The 22,773-nt window shown below is 47.9% G+C and overlaps 1 protein-coding gene across 1 annotated transcript in view; it reads right to left on the bottom strand.

Moving 5' to 3' along the window:
* Positions 1–22,773, bottom strand: part of SAMM50 (SAMM50 sorting and assembly machinery component) — a 53,029-nt gene that overhangs the window by 20,032 nt on the left and 10,224 nt on the right. Inside the window, exons 4-8 of the mRNA XM_055000427.1 lie at positions 13,322–13,409; positions 12,353–12,459; positions 10,316–10,446; positions 7,735–7,822; positions 5,480–5,608 (exon numbers count right to left, since the gene is read on the bottom strand). Of these exons, the coding sequence (XP_054856402.1) occupies positions 5,480–5,608; positions 7,735–7,822; positions 10,316–10,446; positions 12,353–12,459; positions 13,322–13,409 (543 nt within the window). The remainder of the gene's footprint in view (positions 1–5,479; positions 5,609–7,734; positions 7,823–10,315; positions 10,447–12,352; positions 12,460–13,321; positions 13,410–22,773) is intronic.

The raw sequence follows: 22,773 nt of genomic DNA, 5'->3' as shown, positions 1-22,773 counted from the left end.
ACCTTACGGCTAGTCTTAGTCCTGTCAATGTAATAGCTCAGGGCCCTCCGAACATCCAATTTATGCCACTCCCTCTCCCTGCTATGAGTAGGATTTGGACAAAAAGAAGGCAACACTATGTCCTCACCCCTGTGAAACTCGGAGTTCACCTTTGGAATAAAAGTCGGATCGGGCCTCAGGACTACCCTGTCAGCATGGAAAATACAAAGTTCCCTATTCACAGACAGTGCCCGTATCTCCGATACCCTTCCAGCGGACGTTAGTCCCACTAGAAAAATGGTCTTTAGAGTGAGCTCTCTAAGGGGACAGAGCGCCATGGGCTCAAACGGTTCCTTCGTAAGTGCAGAAAGCACCACATTCAGATTCCAGGTAGGGAACCTATGTACTTGTGGAGGATTTAAGAGCATAGTTCCCCGTATAAAACGTCTTATGTGAGGGTGTTTATTGAGGGAGCCCCCTTTCCTAGATCCCCTCACAGCTGAGATGGCTGCCAGTTGTCTCTTTAGGGTACTAGTGCTTAGTCCCTTATCCAACCCCTCTTGTAAGAAAAGCAAAATGTCCTTGATGGACGCAGTCAGAGCAGTACGTTTCCGTTCCATGCACCAACTGGAGAACACCTGCCAAGTCCTGTCATAGCTCTTGTTAGTTGAGTCCTTCCTGGAGGCCAACATGGTCTGTATCACCTCCTCGGCGTAGCCACACCTCTTCAGTTGGTCGAACTCAACCGCCAAGCTGTCAGTCTTAATGACGCCGGGTCTGGGTGTAGTATATCTCCTTGTTTCAGCAGGTCCGACCTATGGGGCAGTTCCCATGGGTCTGTCGTCGATAGTCTCATGACCTCTTGAAACCACGGTCTCCGTGGCCAATAAGGGGCCACCAAGATCACCTCCACCTCTTGTTCCACGATCTTCTGTACCACTCTGCTGAGAATGCTGACCGGTGGAAAAGCATAAAGCAGGGCACGAGGCCAGTCCTCGCTTAAGGCATCGGTTCCGATGGCTGCCTTTTCCTCCCACCTGGCGAAGAACTTTGTGACCTGCCTGTTTGATGCCGTCGCGAATAGATCCACTTCCGGCGTCCCCCATCTCCAGCATATCTGTCTGAATACTTGATTGTGCAGTCTCCACTCTGCTTGGTCCACTGAATTTCGGCTCAGCCAGTCTGCCACTATGTTCTGTTTCCCCGCTAGATGCACTGCCTTTATGGACAGGAGATGCGACTCCACCCATTGGAAAATCTCCTCTGTCTCTCTGCTCAATCTTGGAGACCTGGTCCCTCCTTGCCTGTTTATGTAGGCCTTTGCCGTCATGTTGTCCGTTCTTATCAGCACATGTTGATGTAGCAGATCCTCCTGCAACTCCCATAGTCCGTACTTGATGGCTCTCAGCTCTAACAAGTTTATGCTTTGGTTCCTTTCTTCCTTTGTCCAGGTACCCTGGCACATCCTGCCTGTCATATAAGCGCCCCATCCCGACAGACTCGCATCTGTAGTCACGATGGATCTCTTTGGTTCTCTGAGCGGCACGCCGTCGCTGAACCTGGCAGGCTCCGTCCACCAATTCAGCTCCACCCTGAGGGACTCTGTTATCGTCACCCACTTCCTTTGTTTGTGAGTTATGACTTTCTGGAACGGACGTAGAAAGGTTTGGAGCGGGCGAGTGTGGAAGCGAGACCAGCTCACAATGTCCTGGCATGACACCATCATGCCGAGCAGTTTCGCTAGAAACATGACTTCCACTTTCTTTCTGCTTTGTATCGCCTTTACCATCGTGGAAATCTTTTGTTGTCTCTCTTCGGACAAGAAGGCTCTGTCCCTTGTTGTATCTATGAACACTCCCAGGTGATTGATTCTTTGTGTAGGGATGATGCAACTTTTCTTCCAGTTGACCACAAACCCATGCTCCTGAAGGCACCGGGTAGTTTCCTGTGTCGCTGTCCTTCCCGCAGGTAATGAGGGAGCCTTTATCAGCAGGTCGTCCAGGTATGGAGACAGGGCAATCCCTTGGACCCGGAGCACTGCTACCAATGTCACCAAAACCTTGGTGAACACCCTCGGTGAAGACTTCAACCCGAACGGTAGCGCCCTGTATTGGTAATGGTCTCCATTGTATGCGAATCTGAGGTATTTGCGGTGAGACTGTCGTATCGGTATGTGAAGGTATGCCTCTGAAAGATCGATCGAGGTCAGGAAGTCCTCCTTCCGGATAGCTCCTACTGTTGTCTTCAGGGTTTCCATCTTGAACTTGCGGCGCTTTATGTACCGGTTGAGCCATCGTAAGTCCAGTATAGCTCTTACCTCTCCGTTTTTCTTTGGTACGATAAAGAATACCGAATAGACACCCCGATTCTGTAGGTGTTTCGGGACTGGCTCTATTGCTCTTATCTCTACTAGATGTCGAATGGCTCCGAGAATCTTGAGATGTTTCGATTCCATTTGATGTCTCGGCAGAGTAAGTAGTCTCGAGGGCGGTTGTCTTTCGAACTCCAAAGTGTATCCCTTGGATACTGTTTCCAGTACCCACTTGTCTGATATTGATCTTGTCCATTGAACTGCAAAGTGTTGCAATCTTCCCCCAATTGGGATGGACTCTGTCCCCTCCAGATAGTCATGCCTGATTTCCTTTCTTCTGGCCCTTTGACTGTTGGCTCTGTCTTCTGAAACCGAAGTGTTTGTTGTCACTCCTTGGTTTTGTTTGCCACCGGCCTTTGAATGTTCTGTCACCACTGGATCGAAAGGAACGCTTGGGGTCTCGAAAAGCCTGCTTGCTCTTGCCCTTGAAATCGCGTTTCTTGGAGGGCAGGACCTTTTTCTTCTCAGTGTCTTCCACTAGAAATTTATCCAGTGCCTCTCCAAACAACTTTGTCCCTGAGAAGGGTATCACCGCCACTTTGTTGCGTGCCGGTGGGTCCAAGTCCCAGTTCCTGAGCCACGTGTTGCGTCTTGCTGTCACGTTGAAGCCCATGGCCCTCGAGGTCATCTGGAAAGAGTCCATTGAGGAATCTGCCATGAAGGCCGTGGACAGTGCTAATTTCTTGACCACATTCCTGAATTTCCGTGGTATCTCCTTGCCTGCATCCGCTAGTTCTGACGCCCAAGTGAACGCTGCTCTGGCAAACAGTGAACCCGTGGCGGAGGCTCTCAATGATGCTGCAGACGCCTCGAAGTTTCTAGACTCGATGCTTCAGAGCCTGAATCAATGTCTCCAGACTGGCTGGATGATTCCTCTGTCCATTCCTTCTCCTTCCTCCTCCTCTTGGACCTGTGAAGGGAAGCGGGCTTCGCATGTCTCTTGCCCTTGTGGGAAAGGTGCCTCTGGCTCCCTTTAGATGACTCTGAGCCGTGCTGAGCCCTGAACTCCTGCACTACTGCTCTGAGTTCCTTTCTCATTTCACCCCTCATCCAGGTTAGCATACTTGCTTTCGTCTCCTGGTCTTTCAGATCCATATTGCTCTCCTGGTTCATTCCACTGGGACCTTGCTCTGATTGAGGGGAAAAGGGTGAGCTAGGAGACTCCAAGCTGCTTAAGGGTCCCTCTGCTGTCCCCTCTTCGCTCTGCCCTGCCTTGGTGGCCATTCCCGCCAAAATCTTCCCGCCTAGGGGAGAACACAAAATGGCGGCTGATGAGAGGGAGATCAATCAAGGGCACGGGGGAAGGAGGGGGGGGCTAGCCCTTAGAGAAAAGTGAAAACAACCCCAAAGGAAAAAACAGGGGGGAAAAGGACCACCTAACACCCCCGTTTCACCTTCTCTAGGCAGGCTCCAGGGGCTAAAGCCACGCTGGTTTCGCCTTATTCCGCTCCGGCCCCCGCCAGGCACGTAGCTCCCTACCTTGCCAAAGTCCTGGGAGTGCCTCTGTCAGCGCCGCCGCCCGTGCACCTGGAGACCCAAGGTTGCTTTCCGGGCCGAGCCAGCAAAAAACGCTGCTGGACGCGCTGGCCAACGCCGTCGCCGCGGCCGTTTGCAGTTTCCCCGGCCTCCTGCAGCGTCCGTGCGCCCGCGGCTTTTTTTTTTTTTTCGCGCGCCGCTTTTGGCGCCTTTTTCTAGCCGCTCCCTGCGGCTCGATCCGGGGGGGGGGGAGAGCGCATGTCAGGAGGGAGATTCCCTTCCCTTTTCCCTTGCCCCTCCGTCCCCTCCGTCGTCGTCGTCTTCTTCTTCTTTTTTTTTTTTTTGAAATTGCTGTGCTCTATACGAGCAAGCCAAAACACAACCCTGCAAGAGCAGGGCCGGAAAAAACTGGAAGTCCAGGGAAGAGCCCCTCCTACCTGGAATTGCAAAGCCAATCCGACCCTGCACCAGAGGAGGAGCTACTTCCCACGAGTCTGACTGACCCACTCCTGGACCAATGGGAGAAATGCAACTTCCAAATTCCTTGCCACAATATATTTAGAAAATTAGTTTACTGAACTCTGACACTCAAAGGGGACTGCGATGCCAAAGTATTTCTTATTCTAATAAATGAATTTTGTAGTATCCATAGTTCAGATTTTTGTTTGAACTTCAATGAACTGTCCTTCATAAACAAAGTACAGACTGTCCAAAGATCTACCTCTGCATGTGAAAATGGCTTGCATTTTCCCAGTACCCAACCTTTTCCTAAAGCCCGTTTCCACAACAGAAATAACCTGCATGACTGAACTGAGAACACTGCTGAAGGAATGGAACATGCCTCTTTACACACCAGAATTACACACGTTCTTCTAGTTTCCTGCATACTAACAACACTGCCAGCCACTACAACGTTACCTTCACTGAGGGGTGTACCCTCAGATGCTTTGTAAACTTAGAGGCCGTTGTGAGGAACAAAAAGCAAGTTCTCTCATTGTGTTTCATAGCCCTGTAGAGTCCAGTGGCTATGAGTATATCTAATGCTTCTGAGCAACAATGGGTTATAGTGCTTATAATACAGTTTCCACTGGGTAGTCATGTTGGTCTACAGCAACACTCAAGTCCAGCGGCACCTTACAGACAACCATGGTTTTCCGGGAATAAGCTTTTGAGAGTCAAAGCTCCCTTCTTTCTTGTTGGTCTTCAAGATACTACTGGACTTGAATCTTGTTATATTACACAGTTACAATAGCAGCGTGCCTCTATACCGCTCTTCTAGACAGATTAGTGCCCACTTAGACTGTTGAACATAGTTAGTGTTCTTATTATCCCCACAATACAGTGGGGAACTGGGGCCGAGAGGAGTGGTTTTCCCAAGGCTACCTGCTGAGTGGTTTTCCCAAGGCTACCTCATAGCAGTGGAGGGATTCAAACCAGCAGAGCGCTGACTTGCAACCCAACTACTTAACCACTATGTTAAACTTACAACAGTTATTTCAACATTTATCATGCTAAGTGCAATCCTAAACAGAGTTACACCAGTCTACGTTCATTGAAGACAATGGGCTTAGCCTGGAGTCGCTCTGCTTAGGAGTGCGCCATTCAGCAGGAAACGTGATGGCAAAATTCCTGTTCTGCATGAGAATTCATTACAGAGACAGAAGACTTGAGTGAGTGTCCGCTCTCCTCTCGAACAGAAAATGATGCCGTTCTGGCAAGACAGCCAAGCTCTCTCCAAACACCTTCCCATTTTAGCGCATGGTTAGTCTTCAGTATTGGAAACTGTAAAACAAAACAATGTAACTACGAGTGAGGAAAAAAAGTATGCCAAATACTGTTCTTTACCACTGAATCTTGACAAGACGGAGTTGATCCTATTTATTTATGTCATGTGTCATCCTTCTCACCGAGACTCAAGGTGGATTAAGTGTGAGTCGGCACAATCAACAGCAAAGACATTTCAATACACTCGCAATTTTGCAAGATTTAAACAGGGAAAGAAAAGAAAGATTTAACAATGTTGGAAAAGAGCATAAGCAAGTTCTGTGACCGATAACACAGGACCTACCCAGTAGGATCATAGTTAGAGCAACAGCAGTGAAGTCTTATGGACCCTCACTGTTTACAGAAATGGTAGCAAAGTCCTTGGTCCCTCCTTGTCTCTTTACTGATGGATCTCTTGAGACCCCTTCCTTATAGTACAGCCCTCCCATCTGAGCAAAAAGCCCTCTTGAACAATTCAGTTTTGCATCATATACAGAAGGCCAGGAGAGGGGGAACTTTCCAAACCTCTTCAGGTAGACCATTCCATAAAGTGGGGGCCACCATCAAGAATGCTTGTGTATGGGCAGCTGTCGATTTTGTCCATGTGTACGATGGCACCTGCAAAGGCCCTGTTCAGATGAGTGAAGCTGCTGTTGCGGAATATAGACAGGCAAGCCTGTAAATATGCTGGACTAAGGCTGTAAAAAGTTTTGTAGGTGATAGCCAATACCTTGAATTGTGTTCGGTAACTGATAGGAAGCCAATGGAGTGAGTGTAGAATGGGAGTAATACTCGTGGCTCTCCTGGCTTCTGATAACAGCTGAACTGCAGCATCCTGCACCAACTGGAGTTGATTGGTATGGGGTATTTATTTACTCCGCAACGTAGACAAGGTCCAACTTTTTTTGAAATACACAATGAAGAGCTTAGGAATCCTGCTGGACTCAGTCCCATTACTGGAGAAACAAGTGACTGCAGCAGCAAATGTGCTTTTTACCAACTTCCATTTGGCTCACAAGCTTTGAAGGCTACTGATCTGGCCACGTTGATCCATGAAACAGTAACCTGGAGGCATGCCCACTGTTACGTGTTCTACATGCCTTTGACAATGATTTGGAAATTCTAATCGGTACAAAATGCAGCAACCTGTCTGTTATCAGGTGGGCTACAGGGATCATCTCGTACCTATTTTGTGATCCTTACATTAGCTTCCTATTGTTTTTTGTCAAATACAAGGCATTGGGGTCTATATACCTGAAGGACCATTTCTCAATATAAGTGAATGAGCCAACTTCTTTTAACCAAGCACCACTTGATGGTTATCCTAAATTCCATTTCAGTCTGCCTGTGGGCTCTCTCTGCAGCTGCTCTAGCCCTAAGGAACAGCCTTCCAAGAGGAACTAGGCAGTTCTCCTTTCTCCTGCCATTTCACAAGGGCTGTTAAGACACAATTTTTAAAGAGCATCTTGGGAGTCTCTGGATGGCTTCTACAGTCTGGAGCAGAGGTTTCCTAATGTTATTGATAAGATTCCTCTTGGCAGTTTAATAGTATAAGGTTTTGGAACATTTTGTGCTTTATAGAGTTTTTAAACCATTACTTGCCTTGGGCTGTCCAGGAGAAAAATGGGCTTATGAATGTTTTAAATAAACAAAAACATCCTCCTCATCAATGGATGCTGGCACTGCACATTTCCTGCAAGGGAGCTGGCTAAGTTTTACAAAGGGCACGCAGCACAGTCTCTCAGAGAGCTCTTCCATGCACGAGGTGCTGGGCTGCCAATGTGCACACAAGGGCTTACTCATTCCTAAAGGCAACAGTGAGGACTGACAAGGGTAACCACTGCAGACAGCAAGGAGGTCAATGGCTGCATCTGACTCAGTTTGACAATAGGATGACTGTTGTCCTGCAAGATGCAAAAAAGGAGCTTACAAAGGTTTGGTTTCTCATGGCCAGCACAAAGATACCCTCTGAACTCTCACAAATCATAAAAATTCTGGGGAGAACAGGAGACCTGTATGTCATACAGGACAGTCCCCGGGGAGTGGGGTGGGTGGGGGGGAGCTACCACTGGTGGCTAGACTTGGGAGACCCTTTTTCCAGACACACTAATAAAAAGTTAGTTATTGTAAGTTATTTTACTTACATTAATTTCTGTTGATATTCCTCTGTCAGTTTCACGAAGAGAACTCCATGGGAACTGCCCAGTTACTTTATACAGATTGAGAGAAACACTACAAAAATATTAAAATTTAATATTATTATAATAAAAGGATTTGAATTAAAAATATGCACCTAAGAGCCAAAGCCTTTAATTTTTGCCACAGAAGTTAAGCAGCAGGACTCTAATCTGGAAAGCCAGGTTTGATTCCCCACTCCTCAACTTGAAGCTAGTTGGGTGGCCTTGGGTCAGTCAGCTTCTTGGAGCTCTCTCAGCCCCACCCACCTCACAGGGTGATTGTTGTGGGGATAATCCTAGTATATAAAAGACTACGCATATTCAAGACAACTCACTTCCTCCCTGGTGCGCCTCCAGAGGACGCTGCTGTGGCGGGAAACACAGATAAGGCAGCCAGACCTCCAGAGAGCGTGCTGTGGTGGGAAGCCCAGGCCAGGATCAGGCGCGGAGCAGGCAGAAATGCCTGCCCCCACCTTCACCCAGCTGGGATCCAGAGTGGAGCAGATGGCAATTCCTGCCCCGCCTTTACCCAGCTGGGATCAGAAGCAGAGCAGGTGGCAATACAGCCCTCCGACTTCACCCAGCTGGGATCAGGAGCAGAGAGAGGGCAATGTCAGCCCGCCACCTTCACCCAGCTGGGATCAGGAGCGGAGGATGTGGCAATGGCTGTCATCCGCCTTCACCCAGCTGGGATCAGGAGCGGAGGATGTGGCAATGACCGTCATCTGCCTTCACCCAGCTGGGATCAGGAGCAATGCAGGTGGCAATGTCCAATCCCCGACTTCACGCGGCTGGAATCAGGAGCAGAGAGGGGGCAATGCAAGCCCCCCACCTTCACCCAGCTGGGATCAGGAGCGGAACAGGTGGCAATGTCCGCCCCCACCTTCCCCCGGCCAGGATCAGGCACAGAGCAGGAGGCAATGTCTGCTCCGCCCTTCACCCAGCCGGGATCAGGAGTGGAGCAGGTGGCAATGCCTGTTCCCTTTCATCCAGCCAGGATCAGGAGTGGACAAAGTGACAATGCCCCCTCCACCTTCACCCGGCCAGGATCAGGTGCAGGCAAATGCCCACCCCCTGCCTTCACCTGGCCGAGATCAGGAGCAGGGAGGCAGCAATGCACTCCCCCCATCATCACTCAGCTGGGATCAGGTGTGGAGCAGGAGACAATGCCAGCCCACCACCCGGCCAGGAACAGTCACAGAGCAGGCAGCAATGCCCACCCACCCCTTCACCCAGCTGGGATCATCTGCGGAGCAGGAGGAAATGCCCGTGCTCCTCCTTCACCCAGCCAGGATCAGGTGAGGAGCAAGTGACAATGCCCGCCCCTTCACTCGGCTGGGATCAGGTGCAGAGCAGGAGGTAATGCCCACCCACCCACCCTTCACCCAGCCAGGATCAGGAGTGGAACAGGTGACAATACCCGCTCCCTTTTACCTGATCAGGATCAGGTGCAGAGGAGGTGGCCATGCCTGCCTCCACCCCCGCCTTCATCCGGCCAGGATCAGTGACGGAGGAGAATGGAATGCCCGCCCACAATGGGCTTTGTGGCTAGTAATAACATATTTTATAAACTGCTATGACACAATGGTTCTTACTAATTGGTTTTATTTATTCTCAGCAAAGGGCATATAATTACACAAAGGAGATGACCCAGCCTTACCTTTGTTCTGTTAAGGTGGTGGCAGCCAAGATATTGATATAATTGTGCTTCTGAACAAAACTACTTGCAAACTCTAGCCCATTTGTTTTTTAAAGTCTGGCAGTGACAAAAAGCAGCTTATAGCATATGCTGTTTGCCAGAGACATGATGGAACTGTGTAAATTCCAGACAGCATTGTACCCTATGATCTTTCCTTGCCTCTCTCTTCCCCCATGAGCTCCCAAAGATTCCTGAAAAGCTGGACAAGGAAGATTTGCAGACAAAATTTCACAAGGCCCAGAGAGCCACACTGGCAGCCAACTTTCAGTTCCAACCCATGATGCAAACAATACAACTCCCCTGCCTTTCAGTATCCTAAATATGTAACTATGGAAAAACTTCAAAACAGAGCACTCTTCTGCTAGCTAATAACAAGAAAGATTCAGTTCAAGTCACCAGTATTTAAAAAATCACCCTAAATATAATGTGCTCATTGCTGAAAGAATTATCACATATCATTGGCATTCATGGCTCAGCATGCAGAACAACATACATATTCATGCATGTGAAAAGTATATTTGATTTGTTTATCTATTCTTATTGTTAAAAAAATCTCTATACTTGAAGCTGATTATAAAAACAGTAAGTTCATGGAACTGACTTGAGTAAGTTATACAGATGAAGGTTTTTGCATGGACGCATGTACAAGAATCACTCAAAAACCCTGTAAATGGAAAATTTAAGGTAGAGTACCAACTAGAATCCTAGTAAATGGTCTCATTCCACTCTTCAGCTAAGCAAAGACCCTTAAAGTATTTTTTTCAACTGGAAGAAAGAAGCACACCGATCCAGTGGTTCCCAAGAAAAGGTGCACAGCATTACACTTAGTACATTCTCCAAAGAGCTTACTTTCTTTCAAAGTGCCCAGGCTGAGGTTTAAAGAAAGACAGGCCATACGATGTTTCCTTTGTACCGTAAGAAAACTGAAATGTCACCTTCTCAGCACGTCCAAAGATATTAGGGAGCTTGAGACCAAGTACCTGTAAAGACACCACAGGAATCACTGACAAATAGACAACTTAGCAAGAACACCTGCACACTAAACTAGTATCTTTACCAAGCAAAACTATTCCTTTCTTAGCCCCTCAGATTTTCAGCATTCGTTGTTCTGAATAAGGAAGTTTATAATCCCATTAAAAAGAGTACATCATTGAATACAAAAACATTTTGGACTATTTGTGCTGTATTCTACATTCTCCATCTACACTACCACACTCTTGTAGACATTCAACCTGTAACAAAATGCACCTGAGGGCACCTAATTGGCTTACTGATTGACTGCATAGTTCTATCATGCTTGTAATCTACCTTGAGTCCCAGGGTGAAAGTCAGACTAATACATGAAAATCAATCAATCAATAAATAACAACAACAACAATCAATTTATATACCGCCCTTTAGGATGACTTAACACCCACTCGGAGCACTTTACAAAGTATGTCATTATTATCCCCTCAACAATCACCCTGTGAGGTGAGTGGGGCTGAGAGAGCTCTGAGAGAGCTGTGACTGACCCAAGGCCACCCAGCTGGCTTCAAGCGGAGGAGTGGGGAATCAAACCCGGCTCTCCAGATTAGAGTCCCACTGCTTTTAACCACTATACCAAGCTGGCCAAAATATATGTCGAATTTCAATCACAGCAAATATGGTTTTATTGTGTCTTGCCTTCTTTGACAGTCATTCTAGTCTAGTCAGGTTGTTTCAAAGCCTGATTTTGGAAGCCAGACCACAAATACCGTCTCAAATTTTACTTACTGGTAGATAAAATGAGGAATTTGCTTTTGTGGCCTGACACTCCCCTGCGCTTTTACCAGTCCTTCCTAGTTCTGGCCCATCACTTTGACTGCTCTCATTCACACCTATTTGGTTTGAGTTACCTTTCAGTAAGTATTCCCTGGGAGTGGCTGTTTAACTCTTTCTCATTGACTATCTCAACTTGCTTTCTCATTGATATTCTTATACATCAATCTAAATGCAGATTGATTCTGAATGAAGACTGATTCTCTTGGTTCCCATGAGAATTAGAAAATAGGAGAGTTAACAGATCTTTGCTGGAAGACTTCAAGGGAGAAAATCAGTACGACTGAACTTCTACTCCATCCCTAAACTGTAGAAATCACATAGGCCAGTAATTCTCAAATTCTTGGAAGAAGGACCCATGCCTAACCTTCCATTTTTTGCAGGAATCACCTGCAAAGTAATTCCATGCTACTTTCCAGCTCTCAAACATAAAACACTGAATGAACGTACAATTTATTTTTCAGGTAAATGCACAGCATTGCTGAGCAATAAGCTGTATATCATGGCCCTGTTGCACATTATGTCACAGCAAACTCATATCAAGCCTCTTATCATCCACTTGTTCGTTCTCCCTCCCTCCCTCCTGGTTTCACAACCCACCTACAGCACACTTTTTTCAGTGCTCCTCCAAATTTTCCAATTTTTCCCTTTAGAAAAACCAAATGGTATATATTTTGAGTTCATAAAGCCCTGTCTTAAAAAGTATTGCATTAATTCCAAGGGAAAAAAAATTGTTCCAAAGGATAAGGATTTTTCAAACACTTCCCAAGATTTCCCAGTTTTTTCATCAGAAAGAAATGGAAAAGTGTTTTTTTTTCCTGAATTTTTCTGTTTTTTCCATGCCTTCATATCTCTAAGCAGAATACAGATTTCCTCCCCCACAACTGCAGCCCCAAATGTCAGCAGTCTGCAGGGAGACAGAGGAAATCCTAGCCTTCATCAGTGGAAATCCTCTTGATTTCGTCTTGATTTTCAAGGAATGGCCTTACAAGTGAAGAACACTGGGAAGAAATCCTTTAAATAAAAAAACCTTCTTAAGCGGTAAACTTGTCTATATCACATCACCATTTATGAAACAGGTCCTACCATGCTCCCTTCATTATTGCCAACCATCGTGTTATAGCTTCCAGTTAATCTTCTCAGCTCCATTACTTCAAAAGTTACATCCAAGCCATTTGGAAGAGCATCATCTCCTAGATATACAGAAGGATTAGTGAAGCATACGGTATCCCCAGAAACTTGGTACTCATAAGGCAGGATATAAACATCCCAAAATAATGATTTTTGAACTGTTAGCTCTGAAGGAGAACAGGTGGGCTGTCCCTTTCAGGATTTCCCCCAAAGGGACAGCCCTGGTTCTCAGTGGTGACAAGAACAAATAGACTCCAGCAAAAACACTGTGGAGGGGAGATATTTCCCCATTTCTACCCCCACCCCACCCCACTTACCTTGTCACAAGGCTGGAGCGGCCCAACGCTGCACTGGCCAACTGGCTGGCGGGGAAGGCCTTCCCTGCCGCCATTGCAGCGGGCTGGCAGAGAGGGCCTTGCTTGCCGCCGGTGCTATGCAGCTGGCCAGCAGAGAGGGCCTTCCCTGCTGCCGGCGCCAACCATGCAGCCGTGGCCAACTGGCAGAGAGAGCTGCCGCCACCAGAGGCTCCTCCAGTAGGTAAGTAGGGGTGGTGGGGTAAGGGTGGGAAATGGGTACGTTTAAAGTATCCATTTAAACTTTATCCCTGGAGGCCCCGAAGCTTTCCGAATGCTTCGGAAAGCTTTGCTTCAGGATTTCCGAATTGGGGCCAGCACTGGCCCTGATTTGGAAATCCCGAAGCTTTCCGGATCGGGCCTGATTCAGGTATTTTACCCAAATCAGATTCCCGAAGTGCACACCCCTACATTCTACTGCTCCATGTGGAAGTATTTTGGGCATGTGCAGCAGCAGAAAGGGGAAAATTCTCCTTCTCCTCATTATATTATAAATCGTTTAACATAGACTCAGCCACCTGCTAAAGAAACTAGAGATTTAAGCCTTGACATCTGACTGGAACACAATTACCTTGACATGTATCAATTAGAACTTCCACCTGTCTAAAAATTCCTAGACGGAGCAGCTTTTCACGAGCTTCATGCGATTTCCTCATAACCTTCAAAACAGATACAGAGTTTACACTTCAGTTTTAATAAAACTGTGCAGGAACAAAAGGCACACTTCAAAATGTAGTTACTGTGCAATCCTATGTAGAGTTACACCAGTCTAAGGCACTGAAATCAATGGGCTTAGGGCTGGAGTAACTCCACACAGGATAGCCGTGGATCCATCCAAGACCAAAAAACCCCTACATTTTCTCTATGCTGTGCTTTTGTTAATTTATTGTTTTTTACCATAAGGTTTATGCAAGATTAGATTTAAACACCTTAACCAGTATGATCAGATGATTACATGTTATTTAGATATTGAACAACTACTATCCAGCATCAAATGTACCATCCTTGAGCAAGCTGACTGAATGAGCGTTGGCTGGCGAACTTCAGGGATTCCTTAATGGATAGTTTGAATCCATTTCAATCTAGTTTCAGGCCTGGCTATGGGACTGAAAGGCCTTGGTAGCCCTCATGGATGTATAAAGGGAGTGCAACTCTGTTGATCCTCCTGGATCTCTCAGTAGCTTTCGAGACCATTGATCATAGTATCCTTCAGGACTGGGAAAACAGGGTTGCACTTACCTGTAACTTTTGTTCATTGAGGTCTTCTGTGCAGGCACACATGGGACTACACTTGCACAGGCCTACCAACCGGAGGATTTGTAGCTAATTTTTACCACTAGAGGATGCTTGATGCCTCCTAGGGCGCAGGCGCGGCTGTTTTCCTGCCAAAACAGCCTCTACCTGGGAGGCGTGCCGCCCTCTGCTCCCAGCTCCTCTTGCCATGGCACTCCTCTGCATGAAGAGCACTAGTGGGGAAGGAGGGAGGGCATGTGTGCCTGCACAGAAGACCTCAATGAACAACAGTTACATGTAAGTGCAACCTTGTTTTCATTGTCGGTCTTCTGTGCATGTCCACGTGGAAAATTACCAAGCTTCTCATCTGGGTGGTGGAGTATGCTCTTCAGTGAAAGATGGATTGCAGTATGGCTGTGCCCACTGTTGGCTCTCATCTGTCGAGGACGTCTAGGGCATAGTGTCTCATGAAGGTGTCCGCCAACACCCAAGTCGCTGCCCTGCAGATGTCCAGCAGAGGGACTCCTCTTAGGAACGCCATCGACATCGCCTGCAACCTCATGGAATGTGCATGGACCCCCAGAGGTCAAGGTAAGTTGGCATACCTGTAACAATCTAATAGCCTGCACAACCCACTGTGCAATAGTTTGAGCGCTTGCTCTATGTCAGGGCTTGTCACTGCCACCACTGGGCAGGGCCCCAGCCGGGCCGGCCCTGACATCAGAGGGGCGCCAGGGATACTGCAGGACCCTGCTCTGTGGAAGGAGGGGCAGTATACATCACCCAGACTCCCTCTCAGTCCACTCGCTGGCCTGCTCAATCTGGCCTGCTTACCCTCTGCGTCCTCCATCATCTCCTCCTTCTAGAACTCTCCTCCAAGCCTCCACTCTCACACTGCTCTGCTCTCACTCCACACCATCTCTCCTTACTCACACCCACCACCTCAGAGCTCTTCCCAGCCACCTTATATAGGGTTTCCTTTCCCCGCCCCGCCCTCCTTCTAGGCTTGTTCCCTCTCCTGACTTGGCCCAGCTGTGCCTTCCCTCAGGTGTTTCCCTCCTACCACTAATCCCTTCCTGGCTTCCTTGCCTTGCTGGCAGGGTGGGGCTGAATGCGAGCCATCCCCAGCTGAGGTCTCCTTGGCCTTGCTCACGAGGAGCTGCCCCAGCCGGCTCCTGTGCTGCTGAGCATGCCTGGCCTTGCTCGCGAGGAGCTGCCCTGGCCAGCTTCTGGGCTGCCTGCTCCTTGATGCTGGGCGGGCTACCCATCTCCTCCCCCAGAATGCCTGTGGCAGCTCCACCTGGGGGGGGCTTGGCTCCTAGCCACTCCTGAGCCAGGCTGCTGTCCTCTAGCCAGGGTGTGGCTCTGGGCTGTAGTGGTTGCTTCTCGTCCTTGGCAGGTAAGGGCTCTGTTTGGGCTGTTGCTGGGTCCCTATTCCCCCTGCCTTGGCCCTTTTCCTCTAGCCTGCTTAGCCCCCTCTCTTCCCCCTGGAGGGTGGGATTAGCTGGCTTCTCCCTGCTCCCTCCAGCCTTCTGAGGCTTAGGCCTTTTGCCCCTTCCCCCTGGAGTAGGCAGGTTCTGGCTCTGTTTGCCAGTCAGAGCGGTTGAACTGTTGTCTCCCAGCTGACCCGTCGCTGTCTGTCAGCAAGTCCGGGGGCTGGGCTGCTGACCCCGGACACTCTATTCCCTTTTGTGAGCTGTTGCCGCCCCACCAGTCCCACTGGCACCGCCTTCCACCGTGTTCCCGGACGCACCAGGGGAAATCTCCCTCGACCTCAGAATTGATAGGAGGGGGTTACATCACCTAGTTTCCCCCCCTTGGCCTGCTGAGTCATGACTTTTACATTTCTTTTGCTCAGTCTCTCTAGTCACTAGTCAGCATCTTCCTCCCTGGCCTCATTGGGATTTCCCCCTTTATAGCATCCTTCTATCCCACCCCCTTCCCAGGCCGCCAATCTGCCTGTGTTGCCCTTATCCCTCCTGCCCCACCTTCCCCACACCTGGGCTCTCTGCCCTTCGACTGGCCGAAGCCCTGCCTGTCATTGGGGCCATTCCCTTGCCTGCAGAGCCATCAGCCAAAGAGGGGTGCATGCTCCATTCCCTGGGCCCGCCCCTCTTCCAAAGGCCACTCCTTCCGCTTCCCCGGCCGGGCATGTCCCTTCCTTGGCGTCTGCCCTGGCCACTCTGCCTCCTCCGTTTTGAGCAGCACTTCGGGCTGCCATTACGCCGGCATTGGGGGCTGCTGCCATACCACTGATCAGCTGTTTGGCAGGCCCCGGGGCTGGCTGCCATGGTGGCTGATTGTCCCGCAGCATCCTCCGACCTCCTCCCCGGCCTCTTCGTCCCGGAGTCTACCCCCTGTGTTCTGGAGCGGGGTAAGGAGGAGACCGTCGGGGGTGTGGGTGGGGGGCGGCCCAGGAGAGGCTCCTGGAGTGGGCTGCGCTGTGTTAGGCCCAAGTCCAGGGCAGCTACAGCTGGCTCCGGACACCTTTCTTCAGGCCTGCATAACAAACAAACAGTTGCCCATCCACTTGGAAGGCCTTAGTATGGTCTAGCTAAAAAAATATAGTCCTCCTAACATCCAGGCTGTGAAGTGTTCTCTCTGCCTCATCTCCAGGGTTAGGAAAAAACACTGGGGGTGATATCTCCTGCGTCACATGAAAACGTGACACCACTTTCGGCAAAAAAATCTAGCCTAGGCCTCAGGACCACCTTCTCATTATGTATTTTAAGAAAAGGTTGGTCTACCAATAAAACTGCTACCTCACTAACTCTCCTAACCAATGTTACTGCAACCAACATAACTACCTTCATGAGAGTTCCCTGAGGTGGCAAGTCTCTAATGGCTCAAACGGGTGGGAGAGCAGTTTAGATAACACTAGCTGTAAAGACCATTGTGGAAATATCCTCCCTATAGAAGGAAAAAGGTTCAATAAGCCTTTCATGAATAGCTTTGAGGTGTGATGTGAAAACACAGTCTTCCTATCGACTGGGGTGTGAAAGGCTGAGATCACAGCCAAATAGACCTTAATAGATGTTATTTCTAATATGTATAAACTTTTGTTGAGGTTTGAGACAGAAGAGCAAGCAAAAGAATGTATAATTTAAATGGGTGAAAAACTGTGGACATGATATATTAATGGAGCAATGGGAAAATATGTAGACAAGAGGGTTGAAATTTACATTAAGCTCCAGTATTAAAGAACATTTTTAAAAAATGATGTATCGTTAGTATATGATTCCTGAAAAATTGGCTAGAATGTATAAGGGGGAACGTCAAATGTATGTTGGAAATGTGCTAAACAAGAAGGACATTTTTTCATATGTGGTGGACATGTAAGAAAGCAAAGAGTTTTTGGTTGCAGATACAATCATCGACGCAGAAGATTCTGAAGATTAAACTTCAGCTGAAACCAGAGTCTTTTCAGTTGGGAATAATGGACAGCCAGTTGGAAAAAAGTTTTAGAACACTGTTTTTATACTTTATCACAGAAGCAAGAGTACTTTATGCACAAAAGTGGAAAACTACAACATTGCCTACAGGAGGAATGGTTGACAAAAGTTTTGGAGTTTGCGTTAATGGCAAAACTTACTGCATTGATTAGAGAAAGGACATTAGTTAACTTCTTGACTGAATGGAAACCGTTAATAGACTTTTTGCATGAAATGGATAACAAGGATTTGATGACATCTGGATTTATGGATTAAGAAACATGAACAATAGAAAAAAGAGGGGTTTTGTGAATAATTTAAAATAAGAGGGACTCTAGAAATGATATACATTTCTTGTGGAGAAAATTGGAACTCAACTTGTAGTGTAATTTAGGGGGGGTTGTTACCTTTTTTCTTTTCCTCTTAATTTTATAGATATGTATTATTAATGTGTTATGTTTAGAACTGTGTTTTTTCTTATTCTCTGCATTTATTGTTTGTTATGGTGTATAGTTTATAGTTTAAATAAAAAAAGAGATGACACAGAAAGTCCTGCATTCTTCAATTCTAACAGGTATTCTAAAATTAGAGCCAGTGGAGAGGTGAAAGGGTCAGCCTTAGGGGTGTGCACCCCCAAAAGATCAGGAATTAACAGAACCCTGAAACAGCAAGCTGCTTTGGGAAGCTGGTATTTAGTTTCCTTCGGTATGCCCCGTAAAGATTCAGAGCATACTGAAGTGAGGGGAAGCAAACCCCTCCCCACTAACCTGGCTGGCAGGGACAGGGGAGGCTGATCATCTGGGTGGTGGGAGAGTGGCGATGCGTCAGCGGCCCTTGCAAGGCTGGGATGACCCAGAGCTGGCTCCTCTGCCACTGCGCCGCCTGCGGGGCCCGCAGCACCCAACTGGGGAAGGCTGGAGCCGCCTCCTCCGGCCCTTCGTGCCTCTCAAATGGCTGCCATGGCAGGAAGGGCTTCCTCTGCCTCATTCGCCACCATGGCGGCCGTTTGAGGATCAGGAAGGGTTTTCTCTGCCTCCGCTGCCGTGGCCCACGCAAGGGTGGAACGGCCTGGAGCTGGCTCTTCTGCTGCCGCACCGCCATCTGCGGAGGCCCACAGCGGCCAGCTGGGCAGCGGGGAAAGCTGGAGCCTCCTCCTCTGGCCCTTTATGCCCCTAAAATGGTCACCGTGGCAGTCATTTGAGGGGCAGGAAGGGCCTCCTGCACCTCATACGCTCCTAGCTGGAGGGAGGAGGGGAGAGTTTAAAGGGTAAAACGCTCCCTGCGCCATTTGCAAATGGCATGGGGAGTGTATTACCCTTTAAACTCTCCTGCTTACCAGCTGGCTGGAGGGACGGGGGAAGAGTTTAAAGGGTAAAATGCTACCCGCACCATTTGCAAATGGCACAGGGAGCCTTTCCCCCTTTAAACTCCCCCCCCCTCCAGCAGGTGCGGAAGGCCCTTTAAACTTCAGCTGGCCCATGGGCCCCAAAGCTTCCTGAAGCGACTCAAATTGCTTCGGGAAGTTTTGATTCATGTGTTCCAAATGCTGGCCCCAATTTGGAAAACCTGAATCTTTACAGATCCTGTGGTGACCACTGTGGTAGAGACTATTAATCCTAATAGCTTTTGAATTTGTCTAGCAGACTGGAACCTCTGCCTCATGAACATTTTGACCATACCCTTAATTTTCAAAGCCTGATCAACGGGCAAGAAAGTCTTATTCAGGGAGGCATCAAGGACTGCACCTATAAATTGTACCTGCCTAGCCGGTACCAATCTAGATTTCTTATGGTTAACAATCAGTCCCAAATCTGAACATGTAGTCAGCGTTATTTAGATCCTCCTCCGACATGGTGATCAACCAGTCATCTAGATATGGATATATGGAACAGCCCAGGGTCCTAAGGTGCCACAAAAAGCAATACCGGGAATATCCAGTCAGAGAAACGTTCAGTTTTAGTAAACAATATATTACTGCAACAAGTGCAGAAGTGCAAAGTGCTAATAGAATAAATACAATATCTTACAAGTAATAAATACAATACAAAAGACAATTATGTGTCCGTATTCTTGACAATGTTCATAGAAAATTGTCTGGATGGGAGCTGCAGTGAAGCTGTCGCCGAGAATTAAGCAGAGAGTCCCAAGAAGGAGGGGGGAAGGAGGAGGGGTGACCACAGTCCAAGTCGAGATGTAATACTGACGTGCCGACGGGATTATGCATGCATATTATACCATTCCCGTTTCGTATGGACGACTTCTTCCTGGGCACAATTATTGGGTGGTCACCTTCCTGATGGTCTCTAACTTAAACAGCTCACCGAATGATATTTTCCGTCCGTTGTGTTGAAATGGTGATTCATGCCAGCAATGAAAATATCATTCGGTGAGCTGTTTAAGTTAGAGACCATCAGGAAGGTGACCATCCAATAATTGTGCCCAGGAAGAAGTCATCCATACGAAATGGGAATGGTATAATATGCACGCATAATCCCGTCGGCACGTCAGTATTACATCTCGACTTGGACTGTGGTCACCCCTCCTCCTTCCCCCCTCCTTCTTGGGACTCTCTGCTTAATTCTCGGCGAGAGCTTCACTGCAGCTCCCATCCAGACAATTTTCTATGAACATTGTCAAGAATACGGACACATAATTGTCTTTTGTATTGTATTTATTACTTGTAAGATATTGTATTTATTGTATTTATTCTTTTAGCACTTTGCACTTCTGCACTTGTTGCACTAATATATTGTTTACTAAAACTGAACGTTTCTCTGACTGGATATTCCCCGTATTGCTTTTTGTGGTTTCTGACTAGCCGGGGTTTCCCTGCTCTGTTGTTGCAGGGTCCTAAGGTGGGCAACCACCACTGCTACACACTTGGTGAAAACTCTAGGGGCCATAGAAAGCCCAAAGGGGAGTGCACAGTACTGAAAAATGTTACCTGAGCACATAAATCTTAGATACCACCTGTGGGAGGGGTGGAAGGTGGTCATCCTAAACTTCTGTACCTCTATCAACTCATTTAATTGTCATAGATCTAGAAAAGGTCTGAAACCCCCATCTTTCTTCTCCACCAGGAGGAAGTACGAATAGAAGCCTAAGTGCTTCTGTTCATCAGAGACCTGCTGCACGGCCCCTTTTTTAATGCGTGCGTCTAACTCTGCCAAGAGTTCCCGCCACGTGTCAGGAGGTGATTTACCAGACAGATGCAGACATGGTAAGTAAGAGAACTCAATTTTCTAACCATTCTCAATCATGTTAAGAACCCAAACGTCAGTGGTTATAAGGGACCAGGCTGCATAATAACACTCAACCTGTCCCTGAAGACTGGCTCAGAGTCCCAGTCTAGTCAGAACTGTTTTGGCACATTCTGCTGTTGATCTTTGGCGGGTTGGGGCTGAGAGGTCGGCTGAGCCCTGTATCCATGCTTCCTCTTGGAAGGACCCCCTTGGCTTGCTTGATAAGAGCAGTTCTGCGGATAAGCCTGGTAGGGTTGATACCGATAAGGCCTGCCCTTGTAGTAAGGCTGGTGTCTATATTGCAGTTTCCCCGAACTCTGTTGCATCAGTGGGAGGACACTGTATGACCTGGCTGTCAGTCTATCCTTTCTTTTTTTGTGAAAGGTAGTCATCAGAAAAAGGTAGTCTTCTCAGAAAAAAGGGATTTTCCCTCGAAGGGAAGGTCCTCTACCTTATTCCTCTACCTTATTCAGTAGGGGAGCTGAAATGATTTCAAGTAAGTGTGTGCATGTATCTTTAAATGCTTGGTGTGAGATAGGTGAAGAGTGGGGATGAAAGAGGGGGATGAGTGAGTGATACGACTGGTTGATGACTGAGAGTGTGGGTGGAGTGAATGCAGTTTGAGACTGAGAGTGAAAAGCAAAGCTGAGTTAGAGAACGAGAGGCTAGCTGTGTGCTACCTGAGTAACTTTAAGCATGTCTGTGAGAAATATTGAGTCAGAGAAAGAGGCTAACTGTGTGTGAAGCCTTAGAAGAGATCTGTGTGAATGAGTTTAAATGAAGTAACTTTAAGAACCGAGAACTACTTTTATGAAACCGATACGCTTCTTGAAACAATAAAAGTTTATTTTGTTTTGTTATATCCCAGAGTAGCTGTCATTGCTATATCCCATTCCTATCTTCAGGGCCACATTAGAACCATGAAGGAGCCTGACGCTTAGGCAGATTACTAAAGGGAAAATTTAAATAAAATATCTTGGAATATAATATTTCTGGTGGCAGCAATCTACCCAGAGGGTGTAAGGGAAAGATTAAAGGAAAAATCTACCCAAGAGAAAGTAAGGGTCGTAACAAGAGCATTCACCAGAATCCCCCAAATTCTCATCGAGGGACGGATCCGATGGACCTCCTGGGCTTGCTTCATCCCCAGAATGTTTAGGTTCCAGATCCCGAAGCTGGTAGACCAAAGAGGATTCTGGAATAGAGTGGGGTCTCGTTGATGGCTCATAGAAAGTTCCGTAGGAAAACATGGACTCTGCATGAAACGGTTCCCCAATGTCTATGTCCGGATAGAATCCTGAGGAGCGTCCACTCGAGTATCCCTGTTCTGAGCGAGTGTGGTGACTTTGTCGCCTGCACAACTTGTCCCTCAGGATCTCCCCTTCCTCCACTGAAGAAGTCACAGAGGAAGACCTGGACCTCGGCGAGGGAGTTCTCAGAAGCTGCACTACCTCCAGAACCGACGACTGTCCGTTCCGTATAGGGTCTACTTTGCTTGACTCTTTGCTAGAGCAGTGCTTGGTCTTAGCCTTCTTTTTTTCCCAGTGGTTCCGAGGTGGTTAGATCTGATGCCAAGTTTGAGGCTTGAGCCTGCGACGGAGTGGGTGTCAAAGGTGCTAAATGAGTCGAGTCTATCGACTTTGAGCGATGACTCTGAGATGTTTGCGGGTCTGAGTGCGTGGGCGACCTTGGCTCCAATTGTCGCTTATGGTTCCGACCAGAGTCGGACTGACCCGATGGCTCTCGCGAAGGAGTTTGGATCCAAGCAGGTGATGGTTCCGAATGAGATGTTTGGGGCGGCGGGGTCAGGGTCGGATCCAACTGTCCTGCGGTGCTTTCGGCCAGGATGGCTCCCACAGCTTTAGGCTTCGGGCTTTCCACAGCCATGGCTTTCTTCCAAAGCACGCTTTTAAATGGGAAGATCTCTCTGTCCTCACTTTTGGGGTGAAAGCCCTACCGATCTTGCAAATCTGATTGTTGTGCCCCTCGCCCAAGCAAAGGAGACAAAGTGAATACCAGTCCATCTTTGCCATCTTGGTGTTGCATTTAGAGCAACGTTTGAATAAAGCTTTATCAGCCATATTTTCTAAACGCGATTCTATCTTTCCTTTTCCTAG

The sequence above is a fragment of the Eublepharis macularius genome, chromosome 16, assembly GCF_028583425.1.
Source record: "Eublepharis macularius isolate TG4126 chromosome 16, MPM_Emac_v1.0, whole genome shotgun sequence".
Lineage (NCBI taxonomy): Eukaryota > Metazoa > Chordata > Lepidosauria > Squamata > Eublepharidae > Eublepharis > Eublepharis macularius.
The sequence above is the reverse complement of the archived record's forward strand: the minus strand, read 5'-3'. Positions and strand labels throughout refer to the sequence as shown.